Below are 15,266 nucleotides of genomic sequence, written 5' to 3' on the forward strand. Positions count from 1 at the left end.
GTCGCATGACGGCTACCCTCTTCCTCCCACCTCTCCTTCTAGTAAAAAAAAATCAAACCTACGTAATACAGAAGGAAACAAAAAGGCTTTGTCAGAGACTACGTTTTCGCGCCGATTAAGGAAGGTGTCTTATTGGGAAGGAAGACGCGAATGACGAGTAAAGAAAATATACTTTAGAATATAAGAGAAATTTTCTGACTGACATGAAAAGACAAAACAAATAGTAGACCTGAAAAATGGATTTTCACCAAAATGATTTGGGAACATAATGTGATTATTTTCAGTCATACCTGTCAAAAGAAACAAATTAAGTTGCCTTTAATACTGTACGAAAAGGAATGGAAAAACAATTAAACCTAGCTAAACTTTATTTTCACAATTGTCATGGTACTGCGTGAAGGATAGAAACACAGGGTACATGCAATGAGAAAGAATGACTTTATGTTTCAGAGATCTTTGGTATTTAAGGGTGGTAGGGGTAATGGGCGTCCTCCATTGTCTTCTTGACCCAGTCTGAGTATTGAACAACGTCCTTAAACGCTCCAGGCTCATTGTGAAGCTTGCAGTTGCCACCAGATAAAGCTATACCTAAAAAAAAGAATGTGAAATAATGTGGAATAGAAGATCAAACAAATAAGACAGTTTGTTTATTTTAAAGGAATACTTGTAATCCTTGGTACAGTTAAGTTTTACAACACTTCTTACGCCACTTTTGCACTTGGGCATTCTCGTAGAGAAAGTGTGATTTTGCTAAGGAAATGAAATCGCAGGACATGAGAAACAAATTCATTGCAAGTCATTGGATGGAAAAGCCTTACGTTTCATTCATAATTTGTTTTAAAAATATGTCGAACACTAAAAGCCGACTCTAGTATATGCATGTACAGCATACTTTCCAACTTTTATTTTAGTTGCCAGAACAATGCAAACTTACAAGACTTTGTGACAAGTATATGTAACTAAGAAATGTGGATGAAGACGGTTGTAGGATGAGAACACATTGAATTTGAACCGTCATTTGGCTGATATATTTTTTTATCTCTGAGGACAAAAGAGTGATGTTGAAACTCAGCATTTACATTACGGAGGCATCTAAAGACAGTAAATATTTGATATAGAAGCAAGACATCTCGTTAATTGAAATTGTTGCCCGCCTTCTGAAAGATGTTCTTTTGGAAATTATTCAGTGAATAGACAAATTTCATCTGTACCCAGAACTCAATCAGTAAAATAAATCAGTCCATGAGTGAAACACACTTTTAAAAAGAAATTCAGTTGACATTATATAAGTATATAGAATTATCCTACAGGCTAAATTATTTGTCTTCATTCATGAGAGATGAATCTTGAAGAAATGTGGTTATAAATGGATTCGTCCTCCAGTATAGGATGATTGCCACTTGGAAAACGTCACGCGCTGCCAATTCAAGATTTTTTATTAGCCTTTGTACTTTTCATTATAATGCTAGAGCTGGTTCGACAATTCATGGCCAGCCCTTCAAAGGTATTTAGCTAACTTTTTTTTGGCATGATACAGCCAAATAAAATGCTGAATATGCCGTCAAAAATCAACCAATCAAAGTTGATATTCGATTGCAAGAGACAATGAGTATTTAACAGTTCTGGTCATTTTCCGTTCTTCTCGGAAACATATGTGAGACTTTGAGACTGCTCGTTAGAGCGTATGTGCCCTCATGTGACCAAACTGATTTCTTTGTAATGTTGTTGTACTGTTTTTGTATACTTTAGTGTCCCGGTAGAAATACGAATCTGACAGTCTTATTATTTGAATCCGTTTACGTACAGGGTAGGTTGTTTAGAAAAATTGGTAACTTAATAATAATGGGGCCAATATGTTGCATTTTTGTAAAAAAATAAATTGATATTTTGTTTTATTTTTGTCTCCCCTCTGAATGGACGAGTCATCAATATAGTTTTCCCCGTCAGCGAAGATGAAGGCTGTGGCGTCATTTATGTTACTAATTTCTGTATTTAAGTTGTGAAAATATCTGCTACATATCTGGCTACATTCAATTACGACACTGGTGGATATTTGCTGCATCAGTGGCTGTATTTAATTACAACATTGGAGAATATTTGCTACATCAGTGGCTGTATTAAATTACAACATCTGCGGATATCTGCTGCATCCGTGGCTGTATTCAGTTAAAACATTGGCGGATATCTGCTGATTCAGTGGCTGTATCCAATTACAACATTGGTAAATATCGGCTACATCAGTGGCTGTATTCAGTTACGCCATTGGAGGGTATCTGCCACATCCCTGGCTGTATTAAATTACAACATTGGCGGATATCTGCTGCATCAGTGGCTGTATTCAATTACAACATAGTGAATATATTTTATATACCTAAGTGTTTACCCTGATATGAGTTCATATCTCGACTGCCTCAGCAAAATCTAGACTTCGTACATAAGTGAGAATTCTCGTGCGCGAAACCTATATTTAAAAAACAAGGGGTCATCCGACCGCTGTCTTACATGCGAACATCATTATTATGACGCATTTTTTCCTGCGTGTCAGACGAGAGAGGAAATCACACCACATCACAAAAGGTATTTATGCAGTAATACTAATCCAAGTTGTAATTTAATATAGCGAGTGATGTACGCTTCAGGAGACTTTAAAATACTTAAACACAGTATTGAACATTGTTGACAAGGACGAAAACAACTTCCAGAAAACTCAGTGGCGTCGCTAGGGGGGTGGGGTGCAGAGGGTGCGGACCGCACCGGGTGACACCATCTCAGAGGGGTGACACCAAAATGAAAAATTGCAAATTTTACAGAGCACACACTGCTCGATCTAGTCGGAATTCATAAGCGGATAACCGATCATAGTTAAATACATGACTAGCAGGCACAGCAGTGGCGTCGCTAGGGGGATGCGGGGGGTGACACCATCGGGGGGGTGACACCAAAATGACATTACTAAGGATTCTGTATGGTCTGTTACGGAAGGAGGACCATGGGGGTGACACCATGAGCTACCGCACTGGGTGACACCAACCCGAGTGACGCCACTGAGAAAAGTAATAAAGTATCTAAATCTCGCCAAACATGTAAGACAACAGGTCTGCATTGCTCAACGAAGGTAACTGTTCCATTCCAACTGCAATGGATATCTCCGCGGAAAAATTACCTCTTTACACTATAAGAATTCTGCGGAATGTTATTATTCAACTGATTTAATCCACAAACCTTGCAACGGCAGTAGAGAAAGACAAGTGGGTCACTATGATCTACTTTTGTTCGTCGTAAGAGCTATCTATCAAGATAAACACACCCATCAAGATTCATGACTACATGCAGCAGTGTGAATAGACAAAGACTTAGCATAGCCATTGGAGCGTCAACAAGGAGGTCACAGTGACTCATTTCGCTTGTGGTGGAGCATTACCGCAATGAATAAAGTTTCATAAATGGCCTAAATGCAAAAGGTTAATGTTGGTGCCTAAGCAAAATGCAATGACAATCCCTCTCGCTTGTTTCGCATGCGAGTGAACAACTGTTTAACATGTACGAATCTCTATAAAGTGGATTTATCATGTAATCTTAAATATTCACTCCACTTACCCTGAATGTACCACTGACCACTCTGGTCCTTGCAGAGCAGTGGACTGCCGATATCGTCCTGAAATAAATGAAAAGCAATGAAAATCGCGGTGAAGTAAATTTAGTGTACGCACGAATATCCATCGTACTGAATATTGACATTTATGTTAACCTTGTCTATAAGCAATCTGCAGCGCAACACACATGATAGAGATCACCTACCAAAAATTCAATGGAACAATTTGAAATGCCTAACTCTAGAAATGATTCCATGCTATTTGAAGCTTCTAGCATGAATAAAGCAAAGATATCAAAACAAAAGTCAGCCCTGGTGAAATGAAACCTAAAAAAAAAAAAAAAAAAGAAAAACAAAAAAACAACAGCACTAAAATAACAATTAAAAATGGTGAGTTACGTGTTCGACCCTCTCGGTCATCAAGTGCATGTTATGAAATTCTGGTCTGCATTACTTTGAAATGAGAGAGAAAGATGGCTTTTTTTAAATTTTCACATTTTCAATCCACTTTCATGCCTCCTAAAACGAAAAGACTCACAATTATTAAATCATTTCACGAGACCGATGATGATGATGATGATGATGATTATGATGATAATGATGATGATGAAATGTGTCAATAATATTATAAGTTAATACAAACAGAGAAGCACATGCCTGCATATACTTGTTCGTAACCAACCTCGGTTGCAGGATCCTTTGAATATGGCGAAGTATAAATTTTGGTAAAATTATTGTATGAGCTACTTTAAATATTTTGTTTCAAAAATTATGTTTGAAAGAGTAAATTTTACAAGTGACGTGAGACTCATAATACAAATGTATCATCATATTCAACCTGATTAAAATCGATATATACGATATGACGGAGATCTGAGAGGCACCGGTTCGATTTTATGTCTTCTTGACCTTTTGATTCATCGATCAAGTTGCAGCTTTCCTAATTCTGAAAGTGAAAGATGCCACTTTAAGATATACTCGCCATCTCTGCCAATAGAAACCGCAACTCTTGCGTAACCTACAAATCAGGAAAATTCTAAATCTCAGCAGAATATAAACTACTAACTATGCCTATCAATTTTAATCAATGTGCCACTATTATATGCAAGTTACATTTATTTCCGCTGTGATCGTTCTCATAACTAGTTATTTCTACGCCTTTGGGAGATATATTTGGGAATCCCTTGTCTCCCTGTCAGTCTATTATCTCTTGCATGGGTGGTGGCTATCAATGCACCACAAAGCGTGGGTATTGGTATTTGCATTGGAGACCCATCGAAATCAGTTTAGTGCTGGTCATTATAAATGTGATAGTAGATTTGTGCTATATTTTAAATATCGACGCGTCTACCTATTTACGTATTCTGTATCGCTCCAAACATTACTCACCTGACAGAAGCCCTTTGTTCCGTTTTCGTAACCAGCACAGATTTCCGTAGCCGGCAGGAAATCTGGCCTATGGTGTAGACAGATGTCATCAGAGAGGATTGGGAGGTCTACCTGATTTAATACCTCCTCGTTGCCGCTAGCTGTACAAATATAGGAATGTAAATATATGATTGTAAACAAACTACTCGCATTGTTGACAATTTACATCAGCTAAATGATATGAAAATACCTGCAAACAATAGCATGAACGAAAAACAAAGGCACGCTCAGTCTGGAAACCATGTATAATACATTACGTGGAAAACAATTCTGCATTTCAGTGAGCATTTTCCAAACTGTCAAATGCCGTTTTTCAGAAATAAGATACTTTGTTTATATTCTTAAAGAATCAAATACTTTCTATTTTCAGATTGTGTTGGTAATAACCAAATTACGTGACCTTAATTTGTCGTGAATGTATAGTCAATCCTTTTTACGGTCTTTTTCATGGTATAGTTATAAGGATAATCTGTAAATCTCATTAGTTTGAGCAATGCTGTTTTCATATCTTGGCTATGCGGACAATGTAGAAAGGATACAATCTAGAACAAAATGTGTCACCATCAAATAATATAAAAAATACTATCAACATAAGTAGCAGCAGAGAGGGTGAACAGACCACTTAAGGGAGTGGTCACCCTTGTGTTTGGACCCAAAAAAATAGTGACCCTTCATAGAGGTCAATTACCACGTCTACGATTATTGTTTGTCCCAAACAGAATTGTAGACGAGCCCTCTCTGCTGCTATCAGTCTTGGGAATCATCATCTGAATCATGGGAATCTTCATCTGAATCATGGGAATTTGTTCTATGTTTCAAGTAATATTCAAGTTCTGATGGTGGTTTTTCTATTTTTGGATTTATGTTCTTTCTGTGTTTATAATATATCATCAAACTTCTGTATCGATCTCCACCGCAATTTTTACAAATCTGATATAATCCTCTAACGCCGTTGTTACATCCAACACAACTTCGTGGACCAGCATGAGGATTTTTCTTTATAAGATAATTATGTTTCTTGCAATATTCTCCACGGCATTTTTTATTACAATTGTTAGTGGTTCCTTGATGTAACCACGCACAGTTGTTCATTATATTAATGATATCTATTTAATTAAATTTAATTTTATCATCACCCCCCTCTGCTGCTCCTCTTCTGCTGATATTAATTAAATTATTATGTTATAATAAAATGATACATCCAGAATCTCATACTGCAAGAACAGCTCGAGAACGATTAGAAGCAATTAAAAGATTTCTTCCTGTCAAAGACTCATTTAGAAAAAATCTACAAGCGCAGCAAGAAGCAAAATTTGAGTTTGAAGAAGGAACTAAAAAACTATTTAAACCCGTCACTGCAGCTACTGAACAAGTTACAACTGTCATCAAAGAAGATCTTCTTCCGGTATCAGAAAAAATAGCAAGAAGAACTAAACAGGCAAAGAAGATTTTACGAGACCTTCCAACTGACATAGCTGCAGCTCAACCTCCATCTGTTGGTGAGGAAATACTTGAAGGTATTGAAGAACTTCGTACTGAAGTCGCCGATGTGAGAAAAAAACTTGCATCTAAATTCAAATCAGGAGAAGAGAGCTTAAAATTAATTGCAAGATTTAATGAAGGAGTTGTTGAGGAAATTAGAAATATTGAAAGAGAGAAATTACCTGAGATGATATCAAAAAATATATCTAATAAATCTAATTTTTTAAAACCCTTTTATGGAAAAACAAATGATGATGATTTCATTAAATGGATATATCGCGTATATTACAATAAAAAACAAGCTAGAGGTCAAGAATTTAAAAGATTTAATGAAGAAGTAAATAGACTTAGAGGGAGACGGGAACAACTAGGACAAGGAGAGTCCTCCCAGTATCAGTTTCCTCCACCTCTGCAACAAATAGAACAACAGCAATCTTCTTCGTCGCAGCAAAGGTTGAAGTCGGAAATTAAAAGGGCTAAAGAGTCACTTAAACCACCCCCCCTCGAAGGAAATTTCTTCACCTTTACGTAAAATTTCTGCACCGAAAATGACATTTACACCGACAGATTCACCACCTGGATCACCCCCGGCCACCACTGAAGTACTTACTCCGGTAATGCAACCACCACCTCAAGATGAACCTAAACAGGATCTGGTTTATGTCCTGATAATATCATCAATGACGTGTCACGGTTAGAAGTTCTCATAGGAGGAAAACGTGCCGGAAATAATTCACCAGAAATAACCAATGAAGCAGCTGATATTTGTCGGCGACTATTTCAAGGTGGTATCATGGATATCGGCGTTTACCGAGAACTTATTGATGAGCTCGTTGATGACTAGTTGTTAGATAAATGGTAAATAAAATAAGATGATTGTGCATGATAATCATCGTAAACCCACACAGGTTAGAGCGGTAAACTCACGATTACCAATCTATGGTGTTATTTACGGAAATGGACTTGGTGATGTCATTCGGGGATTATTCACGAGGATAGCTCCAAAAGTAGCACCTGTTGCAAAACAATTATCGATGAAGGCTATTGATATTGTTCGTGATAAAGCTCCTGGTGCAACTGTCAATGTTGCTGGTAAGGCGTTCTCGGCGATCAAAGAAAGACTAGCACGATTATTGCGACGAAAACAACAACCACCGGTGAAACTGGCAAGTACTGAGGTGATGCCCGCAGACGTAAGTAAAATAATAAATCAGGCTGCAAATCAAAAACTAGCGGCGATATCTGAAGAAGCAGAAAAAAATATAACAGCAAATTTAATAGCAGGAAGTGGTCTTCGTCGACGATGATCATCATTTGGAAAAATGGTAACTATAATAAAAATGTTCAGGCGCGAATCAGACCCAGCATTTGATATGGAGGCACCTGTCCTTAAGTACGAGTCGGTACGTGATTATCAATTTTATTCTTATGACGCAAGACTACCAAATCAGCCGGGGAGAATCGAATTACAGGTTCATGATACAAGTAGATATTTCTTGCCCGCTGAGGCGTTTATTGAAGTAGAAGGTAGACTTGTAACGAATGTTGTAGCTAATACGCCATATGCTGCTAATTTACGTGTTGGTTTTGTCAACAACGGGATTATGGCGTTGTTTGATAGCGCCACATACATGATTGATGGAAAAAATATTGAATCAATTCAGAAGGATGTTGATGTTGCCACAACAATAATTGGTCTGGCGAGATATTCTGACGACTTTACAAGATCAGCCGGTCCAACAATGATGTTTGCCAAGGATATTACTGACAACGCTGATCATGTTCAGTATACCAAAATACAAGCAGAACGAGATACTGCAGTTGATCCACAGCCAGTTGACTTTGAACACGCAGCCAGACCAGGTGCTGCTTTTGATATTATAGGAGGCGTTAATGCGACTTACAACCTGGGATTTGCAACACGCCGATCAGCGCTGTCGGGAGATAATAGAAAGTTTTCGTGTGCAATTCCATTATCTCACATCTTTGGATTTTGCAGAAATGTTAGAAAGGTCATCTTTGGAGTTAAACACACAATTGTGCTCGTAAGAAAAGGTGATGATAATGATGCAATCTGGCGAGGTGCTGGTGTTGGTGAAGGTAAAGTAAATATATCAAAACTTTCATTGTGGATGCCAGTAATGACTCCATCTATTACTGAGGAACAAAAATTACTATCTTTTATGGATCAAGGCGGTAAATCATTGCTATCATGGTTAACAGTAACCACAGATGCTGCTCAAAGCAATATTAATGGTTTATTTACATGGCATATAGCATCACAACAGGGTGTTTCTGCACCACGACATATTTTTATTGCATTGCAAAATATTAACCGGATAAATAATCAAGAACGTTCACATATGATATTTGATAACCTTGGAGTTAATGAAGTTTCCTTACGGATAAATGGACATCAAGAACCAACAGAAAATATACAACTAAATTATGCACAAAATCATGTAGCGCGCGCATATCATCGTTTAATGTCATTCATGGGACGTGATCAAAATATAGATACCGGTTTGCAAATATCACAACTAGATTTTACAGGTCTATATCCGATTTATTATTTTTCACTAGAACATCTTGATTTATCCAAACAATCTGTTGTTGATATACACTTTCGAGCTCATGTTACTAACCCTCCTCCTGATATACCCGGTCCACCACTTGTTCACGGCTTCTACAGAGCGATCGCGGTCGTACTTAGCGACAAAGCCATGTTACTTGAAGGTGGCAGTGGTCGAATGAGGGTCGTTGATGCACCGGTGGAAAATCTTTAATCGTGTTATTTAGAAAAATATTATTTATATAAAAATGTCGTATAGTCATGTTAATGTTACTCTGACCCCCGGTCAGGTAAAAAAGCTTCAATCAAAAACCGCCAACAAATGCGGAACTAAAATATCACTAAAACGAGATCAGATTAGTGGTGGTCCAAACAAATTATCGTTGACAAATAATCAGATTAAACATTTCAATAAAGCCCTAGAATCAAAAACTGGAGTTCAATTCCATCTCTCCCCGAGCGCCATCAAAGACATGGTTAAAACAGGTGGTATATTCCCATTTCTCGCGGCCATTCCGGCATTAATAGCTGCAGCTGCTCCAGTCGTAGCAAAAGCAGTTGCGTTAGGTGCTGCTGGAGCGGCGGGTAAAAATGTTTTCGAAAAAGTTACTGGTGGACGATATAACAAAAAAAAGGGACGCGGTCTAAGATTGCCAGGATCTCGTTCGGGGAGAGGCCTAAGGCTTCCAGGGTCACTTCGTTAGACGTTCCAGCATCAAATTTTGATTTACTTGATGCTGCTAAAAAATTAAAAATATCTGCCTTTAGAGGTGTTTTTATGCGAGATCAATTACCGAAACAACCAAACAAACTCGAAACAGGTATTATTAATCTCGATGAACGTTCCGGACCCGGTACTAATTGGGTATCATACGCGGTTGACCCGCGTGGAATTGTTTATTTTGATTCGTACGGGTTAGCTCCACCTGTTGAATTTATCAAGTATGTCGCACCACTCCACGCAACAACCAGAGGTTCCAAAGTTTGGTATTCAACGCTACCCACACAAACAATGACAGATCCGCCAATATGTGGCCGTGAAGTAATTAATGTACTCGACGCTATATCAAAATCATCCAGGCCGCCACATAAAGTCGTGCACGATTATACAAGCAACCGATTTGTTGCGCGTAAGGCGTTTTAAACAACGGGTCTTATTATAATGGTTGATATTTACGGAAGATCTTCTACTAGTAAGAAAATAAAATCCGACGTTGATCTGTCAAAGTATGCGACTAAAGATGACCTCTCTGATATCATGAACCTGGCTGGAGTTGACCCAGATGAAGTTGTTATTTTTCAAGATCGATATGGTAAACTAAAAACCAGCAATATCAAATGGAATGATATAGTCCGGCGAGTACTCGGTGCAGTTACAGATAATATTCATGTGTTTACTGACGGTGGTAGAATCAGAGATTCAAGTATGTCACTTAAAACCATCAGAGATGAAATTGCAAAAAGTGTTGCTAATCGCGTGAGAAACACCGGTGACACAATAACAGGTGAACTTAACATGAACGGGAACAAAATAGTAGCTGTAACAGCTCCAAAATCTGACAACGACGTCGCAAACAAACTATACGTCGACGACGTGGATGGAAAACTATCCACGCTGCGGGCCGAATATGATGTTCACGTAACCGGTTTTACAAGGCTTCGAAGAAATGTTCAAAAAATCGATGATGCCATAAATAAGTTCTTTGGAACTCCTCCCGTCATTGACATGAAACTCGTTGATATCAAAAGTAACCTAGACACGATCAAACGAACACAGCTAGACATCGTAGCGGGAATTCCTGAGATTATCAATAAAACCAATTTGATTAAAATTCCAGCTGAAATAACTCCCGGGCACATCACAAACATCGTATGCACGGTATCATCGGGATTTGCAACATGGTCAAAACAAAATAATACTATCAAATATACCGCAACAGTCACTGGCGTGTACAGGTTGTCCGTGTTCAGTGCTGCAAAATTTGAAATATTTACAACGTTTCCATGGCGTCATTCCACCGACAGGTTTTCCGGGGTTGTATCTGTTATATTAAATATCGGAACCGAAGAAATATTTATTCTGGAAGCAGATGATAAGACATTAACCGCAACATCTTACTGGTGGTGTTTGGAATTTGTAGCTGAAGCACATCAATTGGTTACTGCATAAAAATATATATGGACGGTGCACAATACAGATACAATCAAGCGCGTGAATGGCAGGCTGCGCTAAAAGATCAAGTCGATCAATATACAGTAAAAGTAAAAAAATATCGACGACGATTGGTTATCGTTGATGTGATTGTTTATTCAGTATCCGCTGTTGTTGCTGAAACCGGTGTAATATTATCAGCGTTGACAACGATGGCACCAGTAGCTGTGACTATTTGTATTTCAGCAGCAACAACTATTGCAGGTGTGCTTAATATCATCACAAAAAAATATGTACTTGTACGAACGAAAAGTTATCCGATTACAAAATAAAATTACATACAGCGACGGTAGCATACTCGAAATTATCCTCTTTGTTATCAGCGAGTCTCAGTGATGGAATTATATCTGATTTCGAATTTTCAATGATAACTAAAATATACGACGAAGGTATCGGTATTAAAGATACAAGTATCAATAATGACAGAATTACTCCAGCAGATCGTGACCAACACAACTCCGCCAAAGATAACGATGATCTCGGTAAGTTCAATTAATCCTGAATTTAGTGTTAATTTTCCTACTGCAATTCCAGTAAAAGAAATAGCACTAGCACAATTACGAGTATATTACAGCTGGCCAAATATCAGATCAAAATCATTTAATGGTACACCAGCAAATAATTCGCTCGTATTTGCTAACAACAACAAACCCGATGGAACACCTGACTGGGTTGTTGTTGGAATACCAACTGGCAGTTATGAGGTCGAACAAATCAGTGAGGAATTTGCGCGTAGAATAAAATCAATAACAGGAAAAGAATCAAAAATATCAATTAATGTTCATGAACCGACCCTGTCCTCGACGATTGAAATAAACTCGCCTGATTATGCCGTTGATATTTATCAATCTTCAATCAGATCCGTACTAGGATGGCCTGAAATTCCCCCGGTGTATGTAGGACCACCAGAACCAACTCGGGATGATTTTACATCATCGAAAAGTCTTCGTCATGATATTAAAATGAATTCAGAATGGCTAGATTACATAGAAGTAAAACCAGGAAGGGGGGAGGGGTACCTGTATATGATCGTAGAGCTCTTTTTTATAATCTTGATGAACGTGGTATTGTTTTGAATATTGATTCTATATTTGCTTCAATAAACTTAGACCATGAAATACAGGAAAATAATTTACGTGATAGTTTTCAAGAGTATTTATTTGATTCAACATCTGCGCGCGATAATATTATTAGGTACATAGAAGTTTTAAATTATATAGTTAATTCTTCTGAAGTTATCTACAACAGAATTAGAGATATGGTTCTTAAGTCATCAAACAATTATAAAAAATCCTTCGCAGCCAAGTACAAAATACCCGAAGCTGACATTGTAACGTTTAAGTTTCCTGATTATAATCCGGATAAATTAAGAAAATCTGTCAGTGATGTCATTGATGAGTTTTTTCCTAAAATACTCCATGCATGGAGAAAATTAATTCCACCAGCAGCTGTTCTCAGATATGATAATGATCCACACGGCGGCGGGAGACACGTATCTCCGGGGATCGTTAATATAACACCGACGGTCGCGGTCAATCTGGTTTGTGACGTAATCGATGGCAGCTATCAAATAGATCTCGGAAGATCAAATCAAGCTCAACAAGGATACATCCTGTACACGTTCACACCACAAGTCCCCCCTGGAAGTTTAATCGTGCAAGAACCAACTAATCCTGTGTATTTACGGTGTCACAATAATATGTTAACACGAATCAATTTTAAACTCACAGACCACCTTAATCGCTTAATTGACATACGTGAAGAAGAACTTGTAATAAATCTGTATGTAAAGTCGTAAGACTTTTGTTGTAAGACTTTTGTCGTAAGACTTTTGTCGTAAGACTTTATCGTAGATCTTTATGTAATGGAGGGTTTTTACACGCGAGGATTTCTTAACAGTTAGAAGAACATTTGTAGCAGAGATCAGACTCAAATTCGATCAACTTAAAAAAAATAAATAAAAAAATATTTTATTATTACTGGCACAAATTTGTGTTTGGTACAAATTAATCGGCCCAGGCAACTAAAAAAGCTGGTCGATAAAAATAAAAATTAAAATTTCTATCACAAAAAAAATAAGATTTATTAATTTTCCTGATTTTTATTATTTTTTTACTGAAATTGTACGAATTACTTGATTTTGACTACCAACTACCCCGTCAGAAACATAAAAATGCACGAATTACTTGATTTTGACTACCAACTACCCCGTCAGAAATAAGAAATTCTAACCTTGTCAAATTGTTCCTAATAAATTTTATTTATTATAAATTAATTTTATTTATTAATAATATTATTTTTACTGAGATTTTTATTTTTTTTTACTAAAATACAACGAAATTGCTCAATTTTCCTGATTTTGACTACCAACTACCCCGTCAGAAATCAAGTAATTCGTGCATTTTTCTTTGATTTTGACTACCAACTACCCCGTCAGAATCAAGTAATTCGTGCATTTTTCTTGATTTTAGTAAAAAAAAAATAAATCCTCAGTAAAAATAATACTATTAATAAATAAAATTAATTTATAATAAATAAAATTTATTAGGAACAATTTGACAAGGTTAGAATTTTCTTGATTTTGACTACCAATACACGTGGTCAGCGTTGACATGGACCCCAGTTATCAAAACTTTCATTTTCATTATCACCAGTAACGAAGTTACTCTGGATCGTTTCACCAGTAACGAAGTTACTCTCTAACATAATTTTTCTTAATAGTCTTATGCGAGTACTAATCGTTTTCTTTGCCTCATACTCGTGGGATAATAACGATTTAATTCTTTCTACGGCGGCAGAGAGAGGAACGAACTCCTTCACATGATCATCTTCTACGGTAGCTAGCGACTGAAACATTGCCGCCTGAATCCGTTTCATGAGCCTGTATTCAGATGATAGTGTGTGTGTCCCCTGGGTTTTACGTTCTTGTAAAATCTCAAAGTCAGAAACTATTTTTTCAGGATTAAGTTCATCAGATATATTAATTCCATCTTTTTTCAATTTTTTAATAGCAACAATTACATCATTGATATTTTCATGGTTCATTATATAATATATAAATCTTTAAAATAAAAAAAATATCCCTAGAACCCCTATCGAGTGTATTAGCGAGTTCGTCGGGATGTTTCAGGGACAGCACAACATATACAATGAAATGGTTATATACAATGAAATGGTTATATACAATGAAATGGTTATATACAATGAAATGGATATATACAATGAAATGGTTATATACAATGAAATGGTTATATACAATGAAATGGTTATATACAATGAATGAAGAGCCCCTATCGAGTGTATTAGCGAGCTCAGATTATGAATTGGACGGCACAAACATATAACTAACTAAGGAAATGGATATATACAATGAAATGGTTATATACAATGAATGAAGAGCCCCTATCGAGTGTATTAGCGAGCTCAGATTATGCATTGGACGGCACAAACATATAACTAACTAAGGACAGTACAAACATACACGCTCAGCAAAAACCCACCCACAATAATTAATCCAGTGGGTGATACGAAAATATGTATCACCCACAAGTCAATATTGTGGGTGGGAATTTTGCTGAGCGGGGGGGGGGGTTTGCGGTTCCCCCACTATTATAAAAATCGCAATTATGCGCACACCACCGACAAATTGTCAGCCATGGGGGTTTGATCCTGGACCGCGAGCGTCACAGTCCAATATCATACTGACTGAGCTATCAAACCTTGTTACGAACATATGTTTTGGAAGTTAATATATAGCTAAGGAACCAATATTTACACTAAACAGCGGTTTCTGAATAATAACAGTTTCTGAATAACAACAGTTTCTGAATAATAACAGTTTCTGTATTTATAACAGTTTCTGAATAATAACAGTTTCTGTATTTATAACAACAGTTTCTGAATAATAACAGTTTCTGTATTTATAACAGCATTTTTCCTAAGCAGACTGCGAATCAATAATAGCAGTGGCATGAACACAC

At 37.0% G+C, this 15,266-nt stretch overlaps 1 protein-coding gene across 2 annotated transcripts in view; it reads right to left on the reverse strand.

Moving 5' to 3' along the window:
- Positions 1-350: 350 nt before the first annotated feature.
- LOC149806150 (trypsin-like) overlaps positions 351-15,266 on the reverse strand; it is a 52,046-nt gene continuing 37,130 nt past the window's right edge. For both annotated transcript variants that reach the window (XM_089951049.1, XM_089951051.1), the window contains exons 7-9: positions 4,982-5,121; positions 3,598-3,655; positions 351-588 (exon numbers count right to left, since the gene is read on the reverse strand). In XM_089951049.1, coding sequence (XP_089807175.1) covers positions 464-588; positions 3,598-3,655; positions 4,982-5,121 — 323 coding nt within the window. In that variant the 3' untranslated portion in view covers positions 351-463. The remainder of the gene's footprint in view (positions 589-3,597; positions 3,656-4,981; positions 5,122-15,266) is intronic.

Source organism: Sinohyriopsis cumingii, chromosome 2, assembly GCF_028554795.1.
Source record: "Sinohyriopsis cumingii isolate HCF-2022 chromosome 2, ASM2855479v2, whole genome shotgun sequence".
NCBI classification, from domain to species: Eukaryota; Metazoa; Mollusca; class Bivalvia; order Unionida; family Unionidae; genus Sinohyriopsis; species Sinohyriopsis cumingii.